Raw genomic sequence first — 22,390 nt, forward strand, 5'->3', positions numbered from 1 at the left:
AAAGCTGGTTAGTTCTGTTTATGAAAGTGAGCCTTTTTAAAATTATTAATCATTTTATTGGGGGCTCTTACAAATATAAGAATTCATACATCAACTCTATAAAGCAAACTTGTACAGGTACTACTGTTTTCAAAACATCTTTCTACTTGAACCCTTTGATATCAGTTCCTTTTTATTTCCTCCCTCCCACCCTACCACTCAACGAACCCTTAATAAATTATAAATTATATATATATTTTTCATATCTTACATTGTCCAATGTATCCCTTCACTCCAAGTTCTGTTATTCATTCCCCTCAAGGGGGTTATGCATCCATCATTGCTATCAAAAAACAACACCCCCCCCCCTTTCCATACCTTCATGAAATCATTGCTCCCATTACTGTTTCTGACAGGTTTGTCTATCCTGGATTCTGCGTGTTGAAAGCTCTTTCTGTACCAATAGACTGGCATATCCGTACATATGCCAGTCCAGCAGGATTTGTGAGGTAGAACTGGGGCCATGATGGTGTGGGGAGGAATCATTAAAGAACTAGAGGAATGTTGTTTCTTTGGTGCTATACTGTACCCTGGATGAACTGGTCTCTATTGTGTGACCCTTTTTGTGAGGGAGTCTCTAATTTGTCTCCACTCTGATCCCCTCTCTGCATCAATAAAATTGTTTTTGGTCCTCTGATACCTAATTCCTTTGACACCCCATGATCACAGAGGCTGGTGTGCTTCTTCCATGTGGACTTTGTTGCTTCCCTGCCAGATGGCCTCTTGTTTACCTTCAAAGCTTTAAGACCCCATGCACTATATCTTTCAATAGCCAGGCACCATCAGCCTTCTTCACCACATTTGCTTATGCACCCATATTATCTTCAGTTCTTGTAGCTTTTATCTCTGTTAGTTGTGGTGGTTTTAAACTGTCAGCATCACATTTCAATCCTGCATTACCTTCTTCAGTCTCGAGCCATCCCATTTTATTATATGAGACAAACTGGATTCCCTTTAAATCAGTGCTATAGGAATCATACTTGTACATATTTATTTCTCTAAAATAGATAACTAAAATTGAAATTGTAGAGTTAAAATGTATGTGTAGATTTCACTTTACTAGCAGTTCGGAAGAATCTATGTTCCCTTTGTGTGGGCTGGGGTGATTTATTTGAAGGTCCTTAACAAAATGAAATTGTTTAAATATCCATCTATGCTCGTGAAAGGATGAACAGGTAACTTCTGCAAGTGGATAGCTGCTATGAGAATAATGTAAAAATACCTTAAAACTGTCAAACTAACTCTGACACATAGCAATAGAACAGAAAGAACTGCTCTAGGGTTTCCAATTCATAACCCAGCTACTGCCATTGAGTCGAATCCAACCTAATGCTAGGGTTTCTCAGATGGAACATCTTAAAAAGAGGACAACCTCCTAGGAGTTTGAACTACTGACCTTATAGTTACAGCCAGGGCTCCTTAATGTGAAATAGTGAAAATAAATCTAGCTGTGTACTAACCCATTTGGTTAAAAATCGATAGCTAATTAAGAGGACTAATAACAAGATTAGTACAGGAGATAAGGACATTTTATGCCCCCTCCCCCCAAGGGCCGTTTGGATATTTATGACATAATTCTCAGGCCCTACAAAAATCATCAACTTAAGAATTATCCTTCTATAATTAGCCAAACATTTGATTTACTCCCCTCTAATGTGGGAGAAAGATGGGCTTTCTACTCCAGCAGATAGTCTTTGAAACCCACAAAGGCAGTTCTGCCTTGTTCTGTAAGGTCTCTGTGATGACAATGAGTTAATGTAATGGCTTTGAGGAACATGGTGATGTAGTGTGTTCACGTTGAGCTGCTAATAACCACCTATAAAGAGTAACAGTCTCAGAAACACACAGGGGCCATTCTAATCTGTCCTATAGAGTTGCTGTGAGTTGGAATGGACTTGATAGCAGTGAGTTTAGTTTGGGGGATTTGTTTTTTGTGTTCTGGTTTTAATGTGATGGCTGGAATAGCTCTCTGGTGAGATAAGGGATGATACAGTATTGATACTGCTGCTATTCGGCAACTGCTTTTCCAGGTTTGAGGTAGTCAATCAGGTGCAGTTGACTCTTTGAGACGGTAAATTTTCAAAAAGAACTGCTCCGAGCAGTAAGTTGTTCTAAACACTGCTGCATGTGTGTTTCATTACATGTCTCCTCAAAGTGGAAAATTCACATTGCTTATATAATGTTAATAGAATTCAAGCTGTGGCAGGTTGTTGGACCTACCTTTCAGCTTATCATCACTTTTCAGCTGAATGATTTCATGTTTTAGCTCTTTGGCACATCAGCTGGTTCCACATCCATACTGAATGGTTTAGCACAGATGTTTAATTGCATTTGTTTACTTTTCATTTTCCTGAGACTTTATTAAATATCTAAATTAATTTCACACATTCCCTAGTATATTCAATTGTTGTAGAAAGCTTTTGTCCTTTTTGTGTGGGAAAACGCACCAGTTTATTCCTTTTGAGTTGGACTTTCCCCAGCCTTAAATCAGCTTCAAAGGATTTTACGAGGGGAGCTCTACATTCAGCTCTGAGAGGTACTTGGTAATGACCACCATGAAAGGTAAATGACACAGCCACACACTATCATTAAGTTCTCTGATAAGTTTCCCATCTCTGGGAACTGCTTGACTTCATTTCGCAGTTCATAATCAGCATGTTCCTGAGACTTAATTAACCACCGCACTTAACAGTGAAAAATAAGATCTGTCATACTCAGTCAAGATCATTCTTAAACCCTCTGGAGGCTCTTAAACCCTCTGCTTTTGACAAAATTTGTACATGAAACTACTATTGACATCACATTGTTGAGCAATGATGACTGTGCACAGACTTTCTTCTGCATTAGTTAATAATTCAGTCACTTGTATCAAGACGGAGATGATTCAGTTCTTTTTGCGAGCCAACCATGTCTGGAGCTCCACCTGTAGTAAGGTTTCTTAGCTTTCCAAATGTTAGCTCAAGTTTTTTCATGAATAAAAAAGTCTTATAGTGTGCCATGCATGGTGAGGTAGTTAATTTATTGTACCAACCTGGCTGATAAACACATGTGGGATTAATTGAAGGGTGGCAGGATAAATGGCTCAGTGAACCACGCCTTTCAAGTTCTTTGATCTTTTGCATGGTGATGGTCGGACCAGGGTGCAGCTGCCTTAGCCAGTTCCCTGCTTCATCTGGAAGGCTCTTTTCCTGCAAGACATCCCCAAGGAGAAGCCGCATAGACCTACCATAATGCAGCCCTAGGTGCTGGAGCAACCATATGGAGACCCCTTCCAGCGCTGAGATGCTTACACATTCACTGATTCGGCTTTCCTCCTGCAGTAGTATTATAGTGTGTGTTTTGTGAGATTGAGGAGGACTTCATGGATTGGTGTCGGACATATGGGTTAATGTTGGACTTGTGGGCTTGGGCAGCACTGGATTGGGATGTTTTCTTGATGTGCACTTAGCCTTTATATAAAACTCTCCCTTATGCATAAGTTTCTGTGGATTTGTTTCTCTAAAGTACCCAGACTAGCACACATGGTTTTCAGTGACAGCAGTTCCTCTCACTTGTCAAAATATGCGATTGTCCCACAAACGAAAATGGCCAATTGGGCAGTATCGGTTATTTGTGTTCTCTAGTTACAAGTGAGATGGAAAAATTGGACATCTCGAGGAATTTTTCAGTGTTTTAAAGATATATGCTGGTAGTTCGGGAAGGGGAGTGGAGCGGCTGTAAAAAAAGAAAGAAAGAAAGAAAAAGAAATATGCTAAGTAGCAATTCGATGTGAGGCTATACTCCAAGAATAACAACTGTGAAATACTTTTGCTTCAGTGCTCACAACTCTGCAGCAGTCAGCGTGCTCTTGTTTACAAACTCTCCCTCTACAAGCCATCTCAGCTTAACTCCACTCACTACATAACTTTTCTGAATAAAATTGTCTCTGTTACGAGACTTAGTGAAAATGACTTTTTGTGATTCCAAACTCCACTGAAGAGTACTGATTTTGTACAGATGTGTATGGCCTCTCAATAAGTTTAACATTTTGAGCCATAGTGTTGCTCCAGATTGGCTATTTTCATTATTGCTACCGCATCACCACAAATTAGGCACACAAGTTTGCCTCTGACTTCAAGGGGAAAAGATTACTGGGTCACTTCTCTTGGAAAGACACTGAAGCAATTTGTCTTTATAATCGCTTGTAGGATGGCACAGCACCTAAGGTTTAGTAACTATCCAATGTGTGTGGACAGTGACATGATTATTTTGCTTCGATTGCTATTTGGAAGATATCCAGTATTTGTATCAAGTCTTGAAGACGTTTTTGTGTGCTGTAATTTACGTAATCTTCATGTGAAATTTCAGTTTTTGCATGGCTTGTTGATTGTGAATGTGTGGATAAATGTTTAATTGTCTTTGTCGACAAATAAGTACATCATCAATCAAGGGGAGTCAAGGCCATCGGTGTCACAAAGGATCATCTCATCACATTTCTTCTCATTATCACTGCAACACTTTAGTTTCGCCACATGTGTTAACACTTCTGTACCTGCCTGACACTGACTGCCCTCTGAGTCACTGCACTACAGGTTGGTGATCCATGGGCGGCAGACGAGAGACATACGTGTCTCTCCTGTCATGTACTCATATCCTGCCTATCCTCTAATGGACATTCCTTGTCTGTCTTCAAAATATATATTACTAATTTGTGTTGCTATTAAAAAAGCTTAATTTACTGAATTTTGAGTCCTGCCTGCTGTTGCCTTGCTTGGCACGCCCAGACCAAATGATTTAGCAGGGCCATGAGCTAGATGTCCCTCGCCCCTCCTTTAGAAGATAAGCTAGGGAAAGAAACAATGTGGAGAGTTTTGAATACAGTGCAAAAGATTAGTTTTTGCTGTTAATTTAAAAGTAATAGGAAAGCACTTGAGAAGTTTTTTCCCTGTGTTTTTAAAAATACTTTTGTTGAAAATTTATCAGACATACACCAATTTAATAATTTCTACACATACAATTCAGTGATATTAATTACATTCCTTAAGTTTACAACCATTTTCACCCTCTTTTTCTGACTTAATCTTCTCAGTACCCCCCCCCCCTAAGTTTTTGAAGTTTCCCATCAATAGAATTAATACCGTCAATTTGATCCCATATAGATATAGTGGACTCAAACATAGGTTGTGAATATGGCACAGAACCACGCCATTTGTTCTGTTGTGTGATAGGATTACTATGAGTCTTTACCCATTCTAGGCACCAAAGAACAACAAAATCACATGCTTAAGGCAGACTTTTCTTTTTTTTTTAAACTAATTAAGATACACTATTTGGTTTAAAGAAGACCTTGAGATACTTAAGTTTAAAGGTTTTGATTATGATTTAGCTGTGATACAATGTGTTAAATTGAGTCAGAAAACATTGAATTTCTGCTCTGTTAAGTCTATGTTAACAATCCTTTGGAAAGAATTGTCTAATGGTAGTATGGGATCCCTGGATAACACAGATGAGTAAGCACTGTACTCTGAACTGTCACAGCCTTGGAAAAGCTCTGGATCATTTCTACTCTGCACACTTGGGGTCTCCATGATCCAGGGCCTGATTTGCCATTAATTAACAGTAACAATGTATACAAGAGTGATAGGATAGGATAGTTGGTCAATGTTAGCAATCCAAGCTCTTATTTTGGAATAGCTGTATGGCTATGGATTGACTGTCCTTATTAATATAATAGGAATAATACTTGGTAAGAACACTGGTCCTGGTTAAAGTGCTTGACTACTAACCAAAAGGTCAGAGGTTTGAACCCATCATTCATTCCACAGGCAAAAAATTGAGTTTGCCTCAGTAAAGGTTTGTACCCTTGGGCACCCTATAAGCCAGTCTACTCTGTCATATAAGGCCCCCTAGTTGCTGTGAGTTGACGATTAGACAATAATGGATTTAAAGTTACTAGGCATTGGTGGATTAGTGGTTTCTGCTAGGCTACTAACCACAGGTCCCACAATTAGAAAACACCAGCTTCTCTGAGGAAGAAAGATGAAGCTTTCTACTCCCATCTACCCTGACCATATGGGTCACTATGAGTTGGAGTCAACTTGATGGCAGTGAATAAGCGAGGCATTGGACTACTAACCTCAAAATGGACAATTAAAACCCACCCGCCAATTCAGTGAAGAAAGATGAACCTATCTGCTCCTATAAAGATTAAAGTTTTGGAACTCCTACACTGGTTTACTATGAGGATTAAATTAAATGTTGTAGGTGCAATCGAGTAATTTCCAAGATGTAGATAGATAATGACTGATACAGTAGATGCTCATTAAAAAAAACTAAAGAAATGGGTGGATCAGTGATCAGTTTATTGTATTAAGCCAGCACAGCACTCATACTAAAAGCAGGGGGTGGGAGGGCTAGGAAAGGGACAGGCCAATTTGCATCATGAATATAAATATTTTATTGTTTTTTTCCACTCAGATGCAATTGTTTTAACAAAATATTTTATCAAATCTTTTAAATTGAACATTTATAATAAAATCTTACCTGTATCCTAGGAGTGTAAGGTTGGTTTATTGAATGAATCATGTAATTCACTACATTAACAGAATAAAACAAAAAATATCACTTCAGTAGATACAGAAATGATTATCAAAATTAATTGCTTATTCATAATTAAAAATTGTTAGTAAGCCAGGAATTGTAGAAAACATCTTTAATATACAGCATCTATGAAAAACCTATGGACCTGGTGGCATAGTGATCTTATGCATTGGGTCATGAGTTCAAACCCACCAACCACTTTATATTCCCATTGAGATTTACAGTCTTGGAAACCCACTGGGGATGTGCTACCCTGTCCTGTTGGGTCTCTGTGAGTCAAAGTTGACTTGATGCCAGTGAGTTTGGTTTTGGGTTTAATGCCATACCCAACTCTGGATGATTTTCCCAGTAAGATGAGTTTAAGGAGAAAAAAACAGTGATACTAGCAAGGATCCAGCCACAGTAATAAGGCATAAAAACAGGATAAAATTGTGAAAGGCATTAAAACTGGAAAAGAAGAATAAAACTGTCTTTATTTAGAAGATGAAAAACCACAAAGATTCAAGGCAGCAATTAGTTCAAAGTCTAGTGGACCACATGAAATATACACTTAAGTAATGGCCACTGGCCCATAAAAAAAGAAAACCAAAGGATGGCATTTTCCCTAAAACAAAGATGAGAAGACAGGAAGGAATAGAGAATCCAGAGGAAAGGCAATATGGACCCTAGAGTGGAAATAGGGAGAGAAGTGACACACTTGAGGAATACCAGCAGTATAAGTTTTTACATAGAAAACTATGTAGAATCTATGAAACTAATGACTTTTGTATCATTATGAGGTTAGTATGAAAACAATTTTATGATATCTTCACTTAGAGATATGAAAGAAATACAGTAAGTTAGCCACTTTTCTCTGATACTTTATTAAAAACTATATAGAAAATATTCTATAATTATTAACTTTTGATAAATTTGCCTTACCACATCTGTCTGTCTTACCATTCCTCTTAGAATTCCAAAATAGGTTGAAAATACCATTATGTTTCATCCATAAACACCTTAGTATGCTTATCAATATGCATTATATCAATATCAATTATATTTGTGTTTTTTTTTCTCGCAGTAAAATGTTCATGCAACAAAAGCATAAGTCAATCATAACTAAACAACTTGATGAATTTGACAAAGTTCATTCTCTATTGAAATACATTGTTACGAGTCAAAATTGACTCAATGCAGAAAGTTATATATATATATATATTTTGTTTATGTTTCATTCATATTATCTGGACAAACTATTATGGCCCCTTTTAGAACAGTCAGTGGTGGTAGCTGAGTATTATTTAGTCCTTCTGGTATCAGAGTAGATGAGGTTGTGGCTGGTGTAGACTTGTTATTTTGGTGATGGGAAAAACCAGTACCAAAGATGATAATAGTAAGTACAGTTATACCAAAGTAAAAGTGTTTGAGTACACATGGGTGCAGGCAAATTGGTATACAGGTAGATAACATAGGTATAGATGTGAACAAATAAAATTATCTATACCCGTTGTCATTGACTTTATTCCAATTCATAGTTTAGTACATTTTTGTCTAGAGTTTGAAATAGTTATATCTATTTCCAGGATGATCTACCATTATACCAAAAGGCACAGAACCACCAGTGAACTTTTAATCACTTTAGTAAGGACCTAATTTCAGGGAATTCAAATTTTCTTCATTCTCAGTTATTTAATCAAGTACTTAATTATTTTCTACTGTGAAGTATTTGTACTGCTATTTCTGATACAACCAAGTTGAACCCAGTTTTTTAATAAAAAGTATTTAGGAAACTTATTTTCTCTGAATCCCTTTATATGTGTGTGTGTGTATAGAGAGAGTGTGTTTAAAACTATCTCAGTCCCTTTAATTTTGTTAAAAGTATCACTAACTTTGAAGTTTATTGAATTTTAATATTCTAAATTTGATAACCCCAATTCAGATGTCCTAGAATGAAAACTTATTTGATGAACCTTGCCCTTTTTTTTCCCCTCTAGGTACCTGAAAAGGTTTAAAGTGATGAAAATCAAAGTCCTAAGAAGCTGGTGTCGTCAGATCCTTAAAGGACTTCAGTTTCTTCATACTAGAACTCCACCTATTATTCACCGGGATTTGAAGTGTGACAACATCTTTATCACTGGCCCTACAGGCTCAGTCAAAATTGGAGACCTAGGTCTGGCAACTCTGAAGCGGGCTTCTTTTGCCAAGAGCGTGATAGGTATGTTTCAAGTGTAACTTGGAGTCTGACAGGCCTTCGCACCAAGAGTCTTATTATTTAAAAACCAGGCCTTCTCTATATTTTTTTATACTCCAGCCCCCCTCTCTGAATTTTTTTTTCATCTCATAATTTTTATAAGTAAAATAAACCCTCAAAAAAAATCTTTTTGAAACCAGGAAGTGATCAGTTCTACTTATGAGATGTTTGTGGAGTTCTCCATATTTATGCTTCTAGAATCATTATGCAGAATTGATGTTGTATGTAGTTACATAGAATGGAAAAAGACAGTTTTGTTGACAGAACCTAATGGTAGTGATCAGTGTTACTGAATAATTCATTGATACTTGATAGGAGGTACTCTTTAATAATATGGTATCTTATTTCCCATCTAAAAGTAATGAAATTCATATGTAATGTAGTTTCTAAAAGGGTTGTTCAATATATATGTATATTTAAGAATGCCTGCCTCTTAAAATTTTGTGCACCGATGTGAAAAATATAAGTTCATGATCTAAAACAGAATTCCTCAACCTTGGTAATACTGACGGTTTAGACTCAACACATCTTTGTTGGAGAAGGACTGTTTTCCTTGTTAGATAGTATCATCCATGGCCTCTACCCACCAGTAGCTTACCATCTACTATCTCCCCACTGGTAACAATCGCAGATGTTTCCAGCTAATGCCAAATGTCCCATGGGAAGCAAAATCACACCTTGTAAATAGAATCACTGATCTATAGATTAGGACTATCCTTTCAGACTTAGAACTATGTATATACCCCAGCGGTTTTCAACCTATGGATCGCAACCCCTTTGGAGTCGAATGACCCTTTCACAGGGGTTGCCTAAGACCATAGGAAAATACATAAATATTTCACAATATATAATTTCATATTGTTTTGTGATTAATCACTATGCTTTAATTATGCTCAAGTTGTAACAATGAAAATACATCCTGCATATCAGATGTTTACATTATGATTTATAACAAAATTTTATGGTTGGGAGTCACCACAACATGAGGAACTGTATTAAAGGGTTACTGCATTAGGAAGGTTGAGAACCACTGGTGTAACCCATTGACGTTGAATGTATTGTAATTCCTAGAATTGCCCCCCATAGGAGTACTAAGGCAGTAATCTTTACAGACAAAAACCGCTCTGTCTTTCTCTCTACCCGAGTAGCTAGTGTTTTCAAACCTGAGCTTTCTGTTAGTTGTTGAGCACTTAACAGCTGTTCCACCAGACTAACTCTTAGAGGAGAAGGCCTCATTTTTCTCTCACTGAGTAGCTGCTAGTTTCAAACTGCTGACCTTGATATTAACCACCCAATGTGTAAACACTATGTCACTAGGGGTCCTTCAACTACGTACTAGAGAGTAGTAACTAGGAAAATAATCTCATGCACATTAGTTAATTAATTTGAAAAACTTTCATTTTCTAAATGAAAGTGTAATTTAAAAGCTTGAAATCTTCACAAATCTCTGCTCCTCTTCCCCCAAGATAATAATAGCAACAAAAGAAATCCTTGGATTTTTAAAGTAGATTAAAATGCAAGTTTTAATAGAAAGGGAAACGCCTAAGACATTAATGACTTGAATATCTTTATAAAGTGTGGATCTTGGAATTATTATGCAACTTGAATTTGTAATACTGCTTTTGTGTTTCTTATAGAAGATTAGGAAGAATTACTTTAAAGCTAAATTTACTTTTGCTTTCCTTATAGATACATCTTTTAAAATTATCCTTGACATCTTAAAATCTCTGACCCAAAAAAGAATTTTATCTTTTTTTTCTATTTTTAAATCAGAGCCTGCAAACTTGCTTGGGAATCCCTATAATTTGAAACATACACTTTAATTTTGCGGGGAACATTGCAAAACCTGATTTTGTGGTTTTACACATATTGTACTTATAATTCAGTCTCTGTATTTAAGTGCAGTGTGTGTGTGTGTGTACATATATTACTTCTTTTTTAGGATGTTCCTCACTTTATTTCTTATATCTGAAGTAGCCTTATTGTGTACTGCAGGTGTGATGGTAAGTAATATGAAGAAAAAGGGCTCTGGTGAGTGACTTTTTATAGTCAATTAATGTTGTTTTAATATATTTTAAACCTTAATCATTTTACTGCAAGTCATCTTTAAAAGTATAACTGATTGGATAGAGCATTAATGGCAAAAGACTAGCAGTAAATGCTACATACAGTAGGGGGCAGACAGGTATTTTGAGCTTTTTCAACTTAGCATCTTATTTCACAGGTTAATTCCATTAGATTTACTTTATTTTCTGTTAGTCTCTTAAATTTTCTTTCTTTTTTTAATAGGAGTTATTTTAGCTTATTTCTTACCTAAGGCTCTATTTCAACATTGTATCGTAGAAATCCACTTAAAACCATAAACAAACACTTGACTCAGTTCTAATTTCTTATAAAGACGTTGGTGTGGAAGATCTAGCTGACAGTTGGTGGAACAGACGGACTAAGAACACTTCCTCCCTCTTTTGTCTCTCCTTTTCTTTCTTTTTTTCCCCTTCCACTTTCTTTTCTCTCACAGATCAATTCTTCTGCTTCTCATGGTGAGTAATGACTGCAGCTTCTCCCATTGAGTCTGAATCATTCTTTTAATTTTAGGTACCCCAGAGTTCATGGCCCCTGAGATGTATGAGGAGAAATACGATGAATCTGTTGACGTTTATGCTTTTGGGATGTGTATGCTCGAGATGGCCACATCTGAATACCCTTACTCAGAGTGCCAAAATGCTGCGCAGATCTACCGTCGAGTGACCAGTGTAAGTCTTCTCCTAACTGATTAATGAGCTTGAGTGACATCTAACTGAAAAATCCCACGCTGGATAACACCAAACCTTAGTAGACATAATAGGCCATAGTTGAAAGTGTACTGAGATGTTTGGGATTGTTGAGATGCATGCAAAGTATTGCTCATGATATAGTGAAAGAAAACAAAGGATCACAGGCTTACAGATAATCTGGACCCTTCTTGCATTCACTTAAGCCCTTATTATGAGATCTATTTATGTTTAAAATCATGACCTACTTTTAAACCCCTTGTTTATTTAAATAACCTTTTATTCCCTCCCACCATAACATTTAATTTCTGAGGTAAAAGTATGGCTAACTTGAACAACATGAGTTTGAACTGTGTGGGTGCGTTTATACACAGATTCTTTTTTTCCATTTAACAGTTACTGCTACTCAGACAGAGATGGTTAGTCACACAAGATTTTAAGCTAATGTTCACACCCTGGAGCTCACTCACCTCAATGGCAATAAGGGAAAAAAAAAAATCTGCATTTATGTAAGACCAGTTCAAACCCATGTTATTCAAGTGTCAAATGTAAAATGTACAGTGATTTTTGACTGCATAAGAAGTCAGTACCCCTACTCCCATTTTATTCATAAAGTTTTCAAAACTGTGGCCTTTGGGAAACATGTTGCCAGGCCTTTCCTTTTAGTTGCTTCTGGGTGGGTTTGAACCTCTTAACTTTTCTGCTAGTGCACATCAAGCACTTAGACACTTTTGCCACCCTGGAAAGCTCATAATAACCACTAATAAATGTTGGTCTTTATGCATTTGCCTATGAATGCTGAGTAATTGGATACCAAACAGACTAGGAATGAAGTACACATATAACCATATACCTAAGCATTCTTTGCTCCCTAATTTGGAACTGGTAGGTTTCATTGTGTACCAGCAGACAATGACTCCACTGTTTCGTAAGCTGCTGTGGGTATGGTATGACTAGGTGGTAACTGGACTGTTTCCATTATTTAGTGATAAGTGCCTCTGATTAATCTCATGAATGCAGCTCATGATTTCTTTAAACAAATAAAGATTTCTACCTAAAATGTTTCAGATTAGCATGAAACTTTAGTGTTTCTTGATATAAGTGTGACATTTTCTCGTAGTGGCAATTTATTAATGCAGATTATCTGGAAAACTGATATTAAATTTTCTCCCCATTTCATACTCAAAACAAATAAGATTCTCTGGTTAAAAATAATGACTGTGCACTCCCTCAATGCATGAATACTTTCTTTTATTAAATTGGGACTCTATGATGCTCACCCTCCCGGCACAACTGCTGAAGCCAAAGCAGGTGAACAAGTAAATGTGGTGAAGAAAGCTGATGGTGCCCGGCTATCAAAAGAGATAGTGTCTGGGGTCTTAAAGACTTGAAGATAAACAAGCGACCATCTAACTCAGAAGCAACAAAGCCCACATGGAAGAACACACCAGCCTGTGTGATAACGAGGTCCCGAAGGGATCAGTTATCAGGCATCAAAAAACAAAAAATCATATCATTGGCTGCATACCTCCATTATACAATCGCTGAAGACAAACGGGTGCATAAGCAAATGTGGCGAAGAAAGCTGATGGTGCCCGGCTATCAAAAGAGATAGCATCTGGGGTCTTAAAGGCTTGAAGGTGAACAAGCGGTCATCTAGCTCAGAAGCAACAAAGCCCACATGGAAGAAGCACACCAGCCTGTGCGATCACAAGGTGCTAAAGGGACCAGGTATAAGGCATCATGCAATATATATATATATATATATATATATATATATATATATATATATATATACATATACATACATACCGTAATGAATGAAGGGGGAAGTGCAGAGTGGAGATCCAAAGCCCGTTTGTTGGCAACTGGAGATCCCCTCACAGAGGGGTTTAGGAGAGGAGATGGGTCAGTCAGGGTGCGATGTAGTAACCGATGAAGAACACAGCTTTCCCCCAGATCCTGGATGCTTCCTCCCCCCAACTACCATGATCCGTATTCTACCTTGCAGGATTGGGTAAGGCAGAGGTTGTACACTAGTGCATGTGGGAGCTGGAGGCACAGGGAATCCAGGGTGGATGATACCTTCAGGACCAGGGGTGTGAGGGGCGATACTGAAAGAGTAGAGGGTGAGTGGGTTGGAAAGGGGAAAACGATTACAAGGATCCACATGTAACCTCCTCCCTGGGAGACGGACGGCAGAGAAGGGGGAGAAGGGAGACTCAGGATAGGGCAAGATATGACAAAATAACAATGTATAAATTATCCAGGGCTCATGAGGGAGGGGAAAAAAAGAGGACCTGATGCAAAGGGCTTAAGTGGAGAGCAAATGCTTTGAAAATGATTAGGGCAAAGAAAGTGCGAATGTGCTTTATACAATTGATGTATGTATATGTATGGATTGTGATAAGAGTTGTATGAGCCCCTAATAAAATGTAAAAAAACAAATGACTAAGATGAAAAGGTAAAAAGGACACTAACTTATATGATTCAAAAGTGGCCTATGAGGGGCTTAGGGTTAAGAACAGTGCCTGTGAGAGAAATTCAGACAAGGCATTACCAGAAGGAAAGGTTAACATAAATTTCTATGATTTGGTATGGGAGCTACTATCTATTAAACAAATGCATCTTTATTTTCACTCAATTGAGAAGAAAATCTCATTTCTTTGGTAATAAGTTTAATATAACCTAGGAAGTTTAATATCACTATGTATTCATAATATAATGTACAATTAGTGAGTTTTAGTTTATTGACAATGTTATGTAGCCATTACTATTCTAAAAGCTTTGTTATACTACAAAAAGAAACCTCATACCCATTAGCTGTCTCTCCTTTCTTCCCCTTTTCCATAGTTCTCTTCTCTAGGCAACCAACTAATCAACTTCTGTTTCAATTCTGTTTAAGTTCATCTATGTATTAATATTTATTCCTTTAGTAATCCATTGTATAGGCATGTCACATTTTGTTGTGTTTAACAAGTTTTACTTTCCTTTTATTGAGTAGTTTTTCATTGTTTTCTCATTCCTGAACCTTTGGAACCTATTGTTATTGTTACCTGCCATCCACTTGGCCCCTGACCCAGTGTACAATAGAACAAAACGTTGCCCAACCCTGTGCCATTCCCATGATCTGTTGTAGAGCAGACCATTGTGATCCATAGAGTTTTCACTAGGTGATTTTTAGAAAGCCTTTCTTTCCTGGCCCATATTACTCTCAAAGTTCTAGAAACCTGCCTGGCATCATCTATAACAGTGTTTCCCCAAATGGGAGATACCATCCCCTGAGAGTTGGCTGGAATGACCCAAAGGGACTACAAAAGCAGATACATCAACTTTGTCCTGAATTATGATCTATAGTACAACAATTTTTAATTTCTAGGTTGTTTCTGAATGTATTATTTTCTTTTTTTCCTTAAAAAGGGACAGTAGGCCAAATAATTTTGAGGGTCAATGATACAGCTACATCTTAATCTGGAGAGGGATTTGGAACAAGAACAATGAAAATTTTATTGTGCCTTAAAAGATTGTGTCCTGGAGCCTGGTTCATTAAATTTTTGTTTATATTATCATGTAGGCCATGGAGCATTTTAGGTACTCAGTAATACTTATAGGAATTATGACTTAAAGATTCACAAATTTATTTGGTCAAATAAATTCACTGTATAAATGTTAGAAATGTTTTATTTATCCTGTGAAAGAAATAAATGTAAGATGACCTTTGAAATATTAACAGAATTATCCTACTAAAATGAAATTAAGTAGTGGAAAATTCATTGAGCAATTCATTGTAAAGGATGAGAATAACTGCCTACAAATACAGCAGAAAATAGTAACTTTGGCAGATAAAGACATAATTTCAGGACTAAGCATGTAGTTATCTATTCACCTACTACTCTTCTATAGAATTACAACTCTCATAGTTGTAATTTATTTTTTTCTAACAGTTTTATTGGTACTTGTTCCATATGTCATACAATTCAATAGCTCAATCATGTCAAGAAGAGTTGTACGATCATTACTACAATCAATTTTACAGCCTTTTCTTCCTTCCTTGTTCTCATTGTTATTATTGTTAATGTCTTTATTGTGTCAAAAATATACACAACAAACCTTTTCTACTTCAACAGCATGTATAATTCAGTGCCATTGATTATATGCTTCATGTTGTACAGCCATTATTGATATCCTTTTCCAAATTATTCTACCAATAAGATAAACTCAGTGACCCTTAAGTAGTTGTAATTTCTGAACAATTAGTTTCAGTGCCTTTCCATTACTTGCCTAGTTCTTTGTTTTGTGAGTGGTAAATGAATAATGCAAATGTCTAAGTGCTATACAGCTAACTGAGGAGTTGGTAGTTTCCGACCTCCCTCATAAGGCCTGACAACCTGCTTCAGTGTGGTCGCAGCCTCTAAAACCCTGTGGAGCAGGGCTCCTCAAACTGCGTCCCGACGAGGACATCTATCCGGCCCGCCAGGTGTTTTTGCCCTGTTTGGTTTTTCACTTCAGAATAAGATATGTGCAGTGTGCATAGGAATTTGTTCATAGTTTTTTTTTTTTTAAAACTATAGCCCGGCCCTCCAACGGGTCTGAGGGACAGTGAACTGGCCCCCTGTTTAAAAAGTTTGAGGACCCCTGCTGTATAGCACAGTTCCATGCAACTCATGGGAATTGTGTGTGTATGTATGCTTTGATATGTCAAAGTTTCCCCGTAATCTTTACCGTGCTATTTATTATACTTGGTAATTCCTCATGTGTTCAACACAGTGATCCTGATGTTATTTAGCCCATTCTTAAGTAAGCCCCCTCCTGCTCAAATTTAAAACTATGTATTTTGATTTTTTAGAAGAAATTTATATACATAATTGGAATAGGGAAATGGGCAGCATTTTGTTCTTTTTCCAAAAGATAATAAATAGAATGGGAAGAAAACAGTAATTGTTAATAAAAAAAAACTTTGCAAGGTTTAACATTTGATCTGACAGAAGACATGCAGATTTTCACGGATTTAGTCTATTACCGTATGTTGAGGTGCATGAAGAAAATCTGACAGTAATAGAAATGTAAAGGTAGTTTTAAATGACTGTTAGTCACAGACTCCCTGAAAGCATCTTAGGGATACTGAAGTAGCTCCATTCTGTATTTTGAGAACCACAATTTTAGTCCTTTGTTATGCAGAATATAGTCTAAATCAATAGCATCTACATCTCAGAGTAACACTTCAGGGCACTTATTAAAAATGTAACACTTTGGCCATAATTTCCGACCACTGAATAAAAATATGCTTTAAAAAAATCATTTTACTAGGGGCTCATACAACTCCTTTTACAATCTGTACATACATCATTGTGTCCAGCACATTCGTACATATGTTGCCTTCATCATTCTCTAAACACCTGTTTTCTACTTGAGCCCTTGGTATCAGCTGCTCACCCTCCCTTCCCTCCTCCCCCCTCCCCCTGAACCCTTGATAATTTATAAATAGTTATTATTTTATCATATCTTACACCATCCGACGTCTTCCTCACCTAATTCTCTTCTGTCCGTCCTCCAGGGAGGAGGTTACATGTAGACTTGTCATCTGTTTCCCCTTTCTCCCTCACCCTTCCTCCACCTTCCCGATATCGCCACTCTCACAACTGTTCCTGAGGGGCTTATCGGTCCAGGATTCCCCAAATTTTCAGTTCCTATCAGTGCCAGTGTACATCTCCCAGTCCAGTCGGTTATGTAAGGTAGAACTGGGATCATGATAGTGGGGGGGGGGGAGGAGAAGCATTCAAGAACTGGAGGAAAATTGTATGTTTCATTGTTGCTACACTACACTCTGACTGGTTCGTCACCTCCCCACAGCCCTTCTGCAAGGGGATGTCCAATTTCCCCCAGATGGGCCCTGGGTCCCCACTCTGCACTCCCCCTTATTCACAATGCTATGATTTTTTTTTTCTGTCTTTGATGCCTGATACCTGATCCCTTCGATGTCTTGTCATCTCACAGGCTGCTGTGCATTTTCCATGTGGGCTTTGTTGTTTTTCGGTTACATGGCCCCTTGTTTATCTTGCAGCCTATGGGACCCCAGATTCTATATATTTTGACAACTGGGCACCATCAGCTTTCTTCACTGCACTTGCCCATGTACCCGCTTTGTCTTCAGCATTCGCATCGGGGTAGGTTGGTGTGCTTCTTCCTTGTGGGCTTTGTTGTTTCTTAGCTAGATGGCCGCCTGATTGTCTTCAAGCCTTTAAGACCCCTGATGCTATATCATTTGATAGCTGGGCACCATCAGCTTTGTTCGCAACTTTTGCTTATGCACCGCTTTATCCTCAGTGATCTAGTTGGGACAGGCTGTTGTGTTTCTTCCATGTGGGTTTTGTTGTCTCTCAGCTAGATGGCTGCTTGTTTATCTTCAGGTCTTTAAGACTTCAGGTGCTATATCTTTTGGTAGCTGCTTTTTAACAAGGTTCATGTTCCCTTGATAGTTTGAGAAGTATGAGCTGGGTCAGTAATACCTTCTAGCCCCTTCAATCTTACATGCCTTATTTTGGTTATATAAAAGTAGTCTAGATAATGCAATACCAAAATTATTTAAGTGAATCCCTCCTCCAACCTTCGTGAAACTTCTTTGGCTTTATGCATATAATACCATTTCCCGCATTCTGGGTTGCTTTCTTAAAGCAATAACAAGGCAAGCTTGACACTAAAAGCTTGAGAATGTCTTTTAAGTTCATTGGCTGAATCTTCAGTTTTTGAGGATACTTACAGGGGGTGTTCATTTGTGCTCCACTTTTTTCTCTAACCTGTGAAAATTTTTATCTGGGTAGTTTACAGTTCTTTCTTTTGTACTTGTCTCAAATGTGATCGTGACTTCACCATTCCCATCTTCTGGCTTCCAATCAAGAATGAAAAGGGTTTTGTTGGTGTTGAGATAAATGTGGAAGATTTTTATACGTCTTGAAGAATTTTTTTTTCTCTTAAGTTGGCTTTGAATGTGTTTTTATTTTTACAATAATTTTATTGAGGGCACGTACAACTCATCACAATCCATACATCCATCCATTGTGTCAAGCACATTTGTACATTTGTTGATATCATCATTCTCAAAACATTTTCTTTCTGCTTGAGCCCTTGGCATCAGCTCCTCATTTTTCCCTCTCCCTTCCCGCTTCCCCCTTTCCTCATGAGCCCTTGATAATTTATATATTATTTTGTCATATCTTACACTGACCAACGTCTCCCTTCACCCACTTTTCTGTTGTCAATCCCTCAGAAAGAACATTATATATAGATCCTTGTAATCGCTTCCCCCTTTCCACTCCACCTTCCCAGTATCGCCACTCTCAGCACTGTTCCTGAAGGGATCATCTGTCCTGGTTCCTATCTGTACCAGTGTACCTCTTCTGGTCTAGCCAGATTTGTAAGGTAGAACTGAGATCATGAATAGTGGGGTCGGGTAGGGGGAGGAAGCATTTAGGAACTAGAGGAATGTTGTATGTTTCATCATTGCTACACTGCACCTTCACTGGCTGGTGGTCACCCCACGACCCTTCCATAAGTGGGGATGTCCAGTTACCTACAGATGGGTCTTGGTCACCAATCTGTACTTCCCCTCATTAACAATGATTTGATTTTTTGTTCTTTGATGCCTGATATTTGATCCTATCGACACCTCATGATCACATAGGCTGGTGTGCTTCTTCCATGTGGGCTTTGTTGCTTCTCAGCTAGATGGCCACTTGTTTACCTTCAAACCTTTAAGACCCCAGACACTGTCTTTTGATAGCTGGGCACCATCAGCTTTCTTCACCACATTTGCTTATGTACCCATTTGTCTTCAGCGATCGTATAGGGGAGGTGAGCACACAGTGATACAGATTTTTGTTCTTTGATGCCTGATAACATCCCTTCAGCACCTCATGATCACACAGGCTGGTGTGCTTCTTCCATGTGGACTTTGTTGCTTCTGAGCTAGATGGCAGCTTTGAATGTCTTTAACAGCCTAGAATTTTCTTTAAACCTAAATATCATAGAACTCAGGTTGCTTGAAACTTAGTTATTGGTTTCTTTTAAGTTTAATAATTATTTACTTGTTTAACTTATGGATAGTTTATATGTCAGATTCTGGATATAGCAGCGAACAGGTTTATGCTTGTGTCATAGGTAGTGACTGAAAGTCACAGACACTCAGTCATTTGTGGAATGTATGTGTAAATACTGAAAATGTAGAAGGTGAAACACTAATGTCTATTCTTGCTAGGTACAGGGCTGCTAACCTCTAAGTTGGTGGTTCAAACCCACCAGCCACTCTCCTAGACAAAATGTGCTTTCATAAAGATTTGCAGTCTATGTAGGGTTGGAATCTATTTGATAGCAGTAGATTTTAGGTTTTAGGTATGTTTTTAGCTTTATATTCAGATAATGGACCCCAGAATTGGGTCATCTTGAGTTCAAATCACTGCAGTGCTGTTTCCCAGCTGTGAAAACCGGGCAAGTTTTTTACTTCTGAGCATAAGGTGAGTCAGTGCTTTTTGAGGATTCAATGACAAATGCATATAGCAGAAAAGTGGCTGGCATACATTTCTGTCAGTAAATGTGATTGCCATGGTCACTCACCTCATTATGATATGCTTCATAATAAAGTTGTATATTTTCTTTTTAAAAGAAAGCATTTATTTGCAATATTACTTCTTGAAATCACTTTACAAAGTGCTTTACATGCACTCTGTTAATTTTAATATTTTTTTATCTTAAGTAGATAATAATTTCAATTCTCAAGTAAGACCACAGACTATAGTTAAACATCTTGTCCAAGATGATTAAAGAAAGTAGCAGTGGAATAAAAAATCAAGTATCCCTCACATAATATCAATTCAAATTTTAAAAAGTTTGTTTCTCTTTTGTTTTTAAGCCGTTTTTCCTAAACTTTTAGGGGTTTTCAGAAAGTAAAGTTGGGGCATATGAGTCGCACAAATATAGCACTGGTGTCAAAGTCTTGAGCCCTTTGTAAAGGTTCATGAACTGCTCAAGAGAAGAAACTTTAGTTCCATGTTCTACTTATAATCTTGCCCCACTTACCTTGAAAATTTATATAATCGGTTACGAGAAGGCCCAAGTAAAAAGAGTGATGATGGACTTAGCAAAAAAAAAACAACTGTCTGCTGTATAAGGATATAGGTATCAGCAAACAGTGGCATTACATTTTTATATGAAGACATGTTCATTTGATGTTGGAGCAATGCATAAACTTTCGTGTATCTAGAGAGCAATGAGCCTTGGGGAATCATGAGGTAAACTAATAGAGCTAATTTGGATAGAGCTAGCTAGATTTGGTAGGGAGTTGGAAGCGGCTTGTTTTCCAATGGGATCATAAGGTATGTTCAAATTCCTGTAAACTAATGGTTCATACCAGTAAAAATCTGGCTGAATCCAGCCTTATAACAACCAAGTTAAAAATAATGGGATCTTTTAATTACTTTGTTTGTGTAATTTGACTTTGTCACCGATTCTAGTAGCCTTTGGATTGTGAAGTTTGAACATTCTGTCTGGGACAAAGAATGAGAGCAGTTAGGGTAAATTCCTTTTAGTTTTTATATAACAGATTATAATTTAACCCTACTTTTTCACAGAGACAAGTGAGACTGATTTCTGATTAGATAAGGTTTAGAAAGTTAAGAGAAAACTTTCACAGTTCGTTCTTAGGTAGCTGGATGTTTTAGTGCTATCCCAGAGATCTAAATGCACTGGAGTTCACTGAAAAGGTTTTAAAATAAATTAGAATATTTTCAATGATGAAACATACAACTTTCCTCTAGTTCTTTAATGCTTCCTCCCCCCCCCCCCCACCCCTCACCATCATGATCCCAATTCTACCTTACAAATCCAGCTAGACCAGACAATGTACACTGGTACAGATAGGAACTGGAAACACAGGGAATCCAGGATGATGATCCCTTTAGGACAAGTGCTGAGAGTGGCGATACAGAGAGGGTGGAGGGAAGGTGGGGTATAAAGGGGAAACCAATTACAAGGCTCTACATATGACTCCTCCTGGGGGATGGACAACAGAAAAGTGGATGAAGGGAGACATTGGACAGTGTAAGATAATGCAAAATAATAATTTATAAATTATCAAGGGTTCATGAAGGAGGAGGGAAATGAGCTGATACCAAGGGCTCAAGTAGAAAGAAAATGTTTTGAGAATGATGATGGCAAGAAATGTACTTTACACAATGGATAGATGTATGAATTGTGATGAGTTGTATGAGCCCCCAATAAGAATTTTTTTTTAATTTTTATTTTTGCACCCACCCAGTAAGCTTAGGTTGAAAAGGTGAAAGAAAACTTTGCAACTCAAGGGGCTGCATTTTGAAAATCATGTGTATGATTTTCAAAGAAATTTTAGTATACCATTGATTAATATGATGAGGATGGATGTTAGATGCCCTCAAGTCCTTTGGTTACAAATCATAGTAACCCTATGAACAATGAGACACTTCTGAGGTCCTGTGCCAGCCTCAGAATTATTTGTATGTTCAAACCCCTTGATGCAACCACTGTGTCAAAAATCATCTTGTCAAGGGCTCTCCGCATTTTAGCTGCCACAGTGCTTGACCAAGGAAGCATGATGTCCTCCATGGACTGGTCTCTCCTGATATGTTTCCAAAGTACATGAGACAAATCTTGCCATCCTTGCCTCTAGTAAGCATTCTGGCTGTACTTCTTTCAAGATAGACTTGTTTGTTCTTTGGCTGTGGTTCCTTTCCGTATTCTTCAC

The 22,390-nt window shown here is 37.6% G+C and overlaps 1 protein-coding gene across 7 annotated transcripts in view; it reads left to right on the forward strand.

Moving 5' to 3' along the window:
- Positions 1-22,390, forward strand: part of WNK1 (WNK lysine deficient protein kinase 1) — a 135,119-nt gene that overhangs the window by 50,230 nt on the left and 62,499 nt on the right. For all 7 annotated transcript variants that reach the window (XM_075552230.1, XM_075552231.1, XM_075552232.1 and 4 more), the window contains exons 3-4: positions 8,595-8,815; positions 11,447-11,604. In XM_075552230.1, the coding sequence (XP_075408345.1) occupies positions 8,595-8,815; positions 11,447-11,604 (379 nt within the window). The remainder of the gene's footprint in view (positions 1-8,594; positions 8,816-11,446; positions 11,605-22,390) is intronic.

Source organism: Tenrec ecaudatus, chromosome 6 (assembly GCF_050624435.1).
Source record: "Tenrec ecaudatus isolate mTenEca1 chromosome 6, mTenEca1.hap1, whole genome shotgun sequence".
Taxonomy (NCBI): Eukaryota; Metazoa; Chordata; class Mammalia; order Afrosoricida; family Tenrecidae; genus Tenrec; species Tenrec ecaudatus.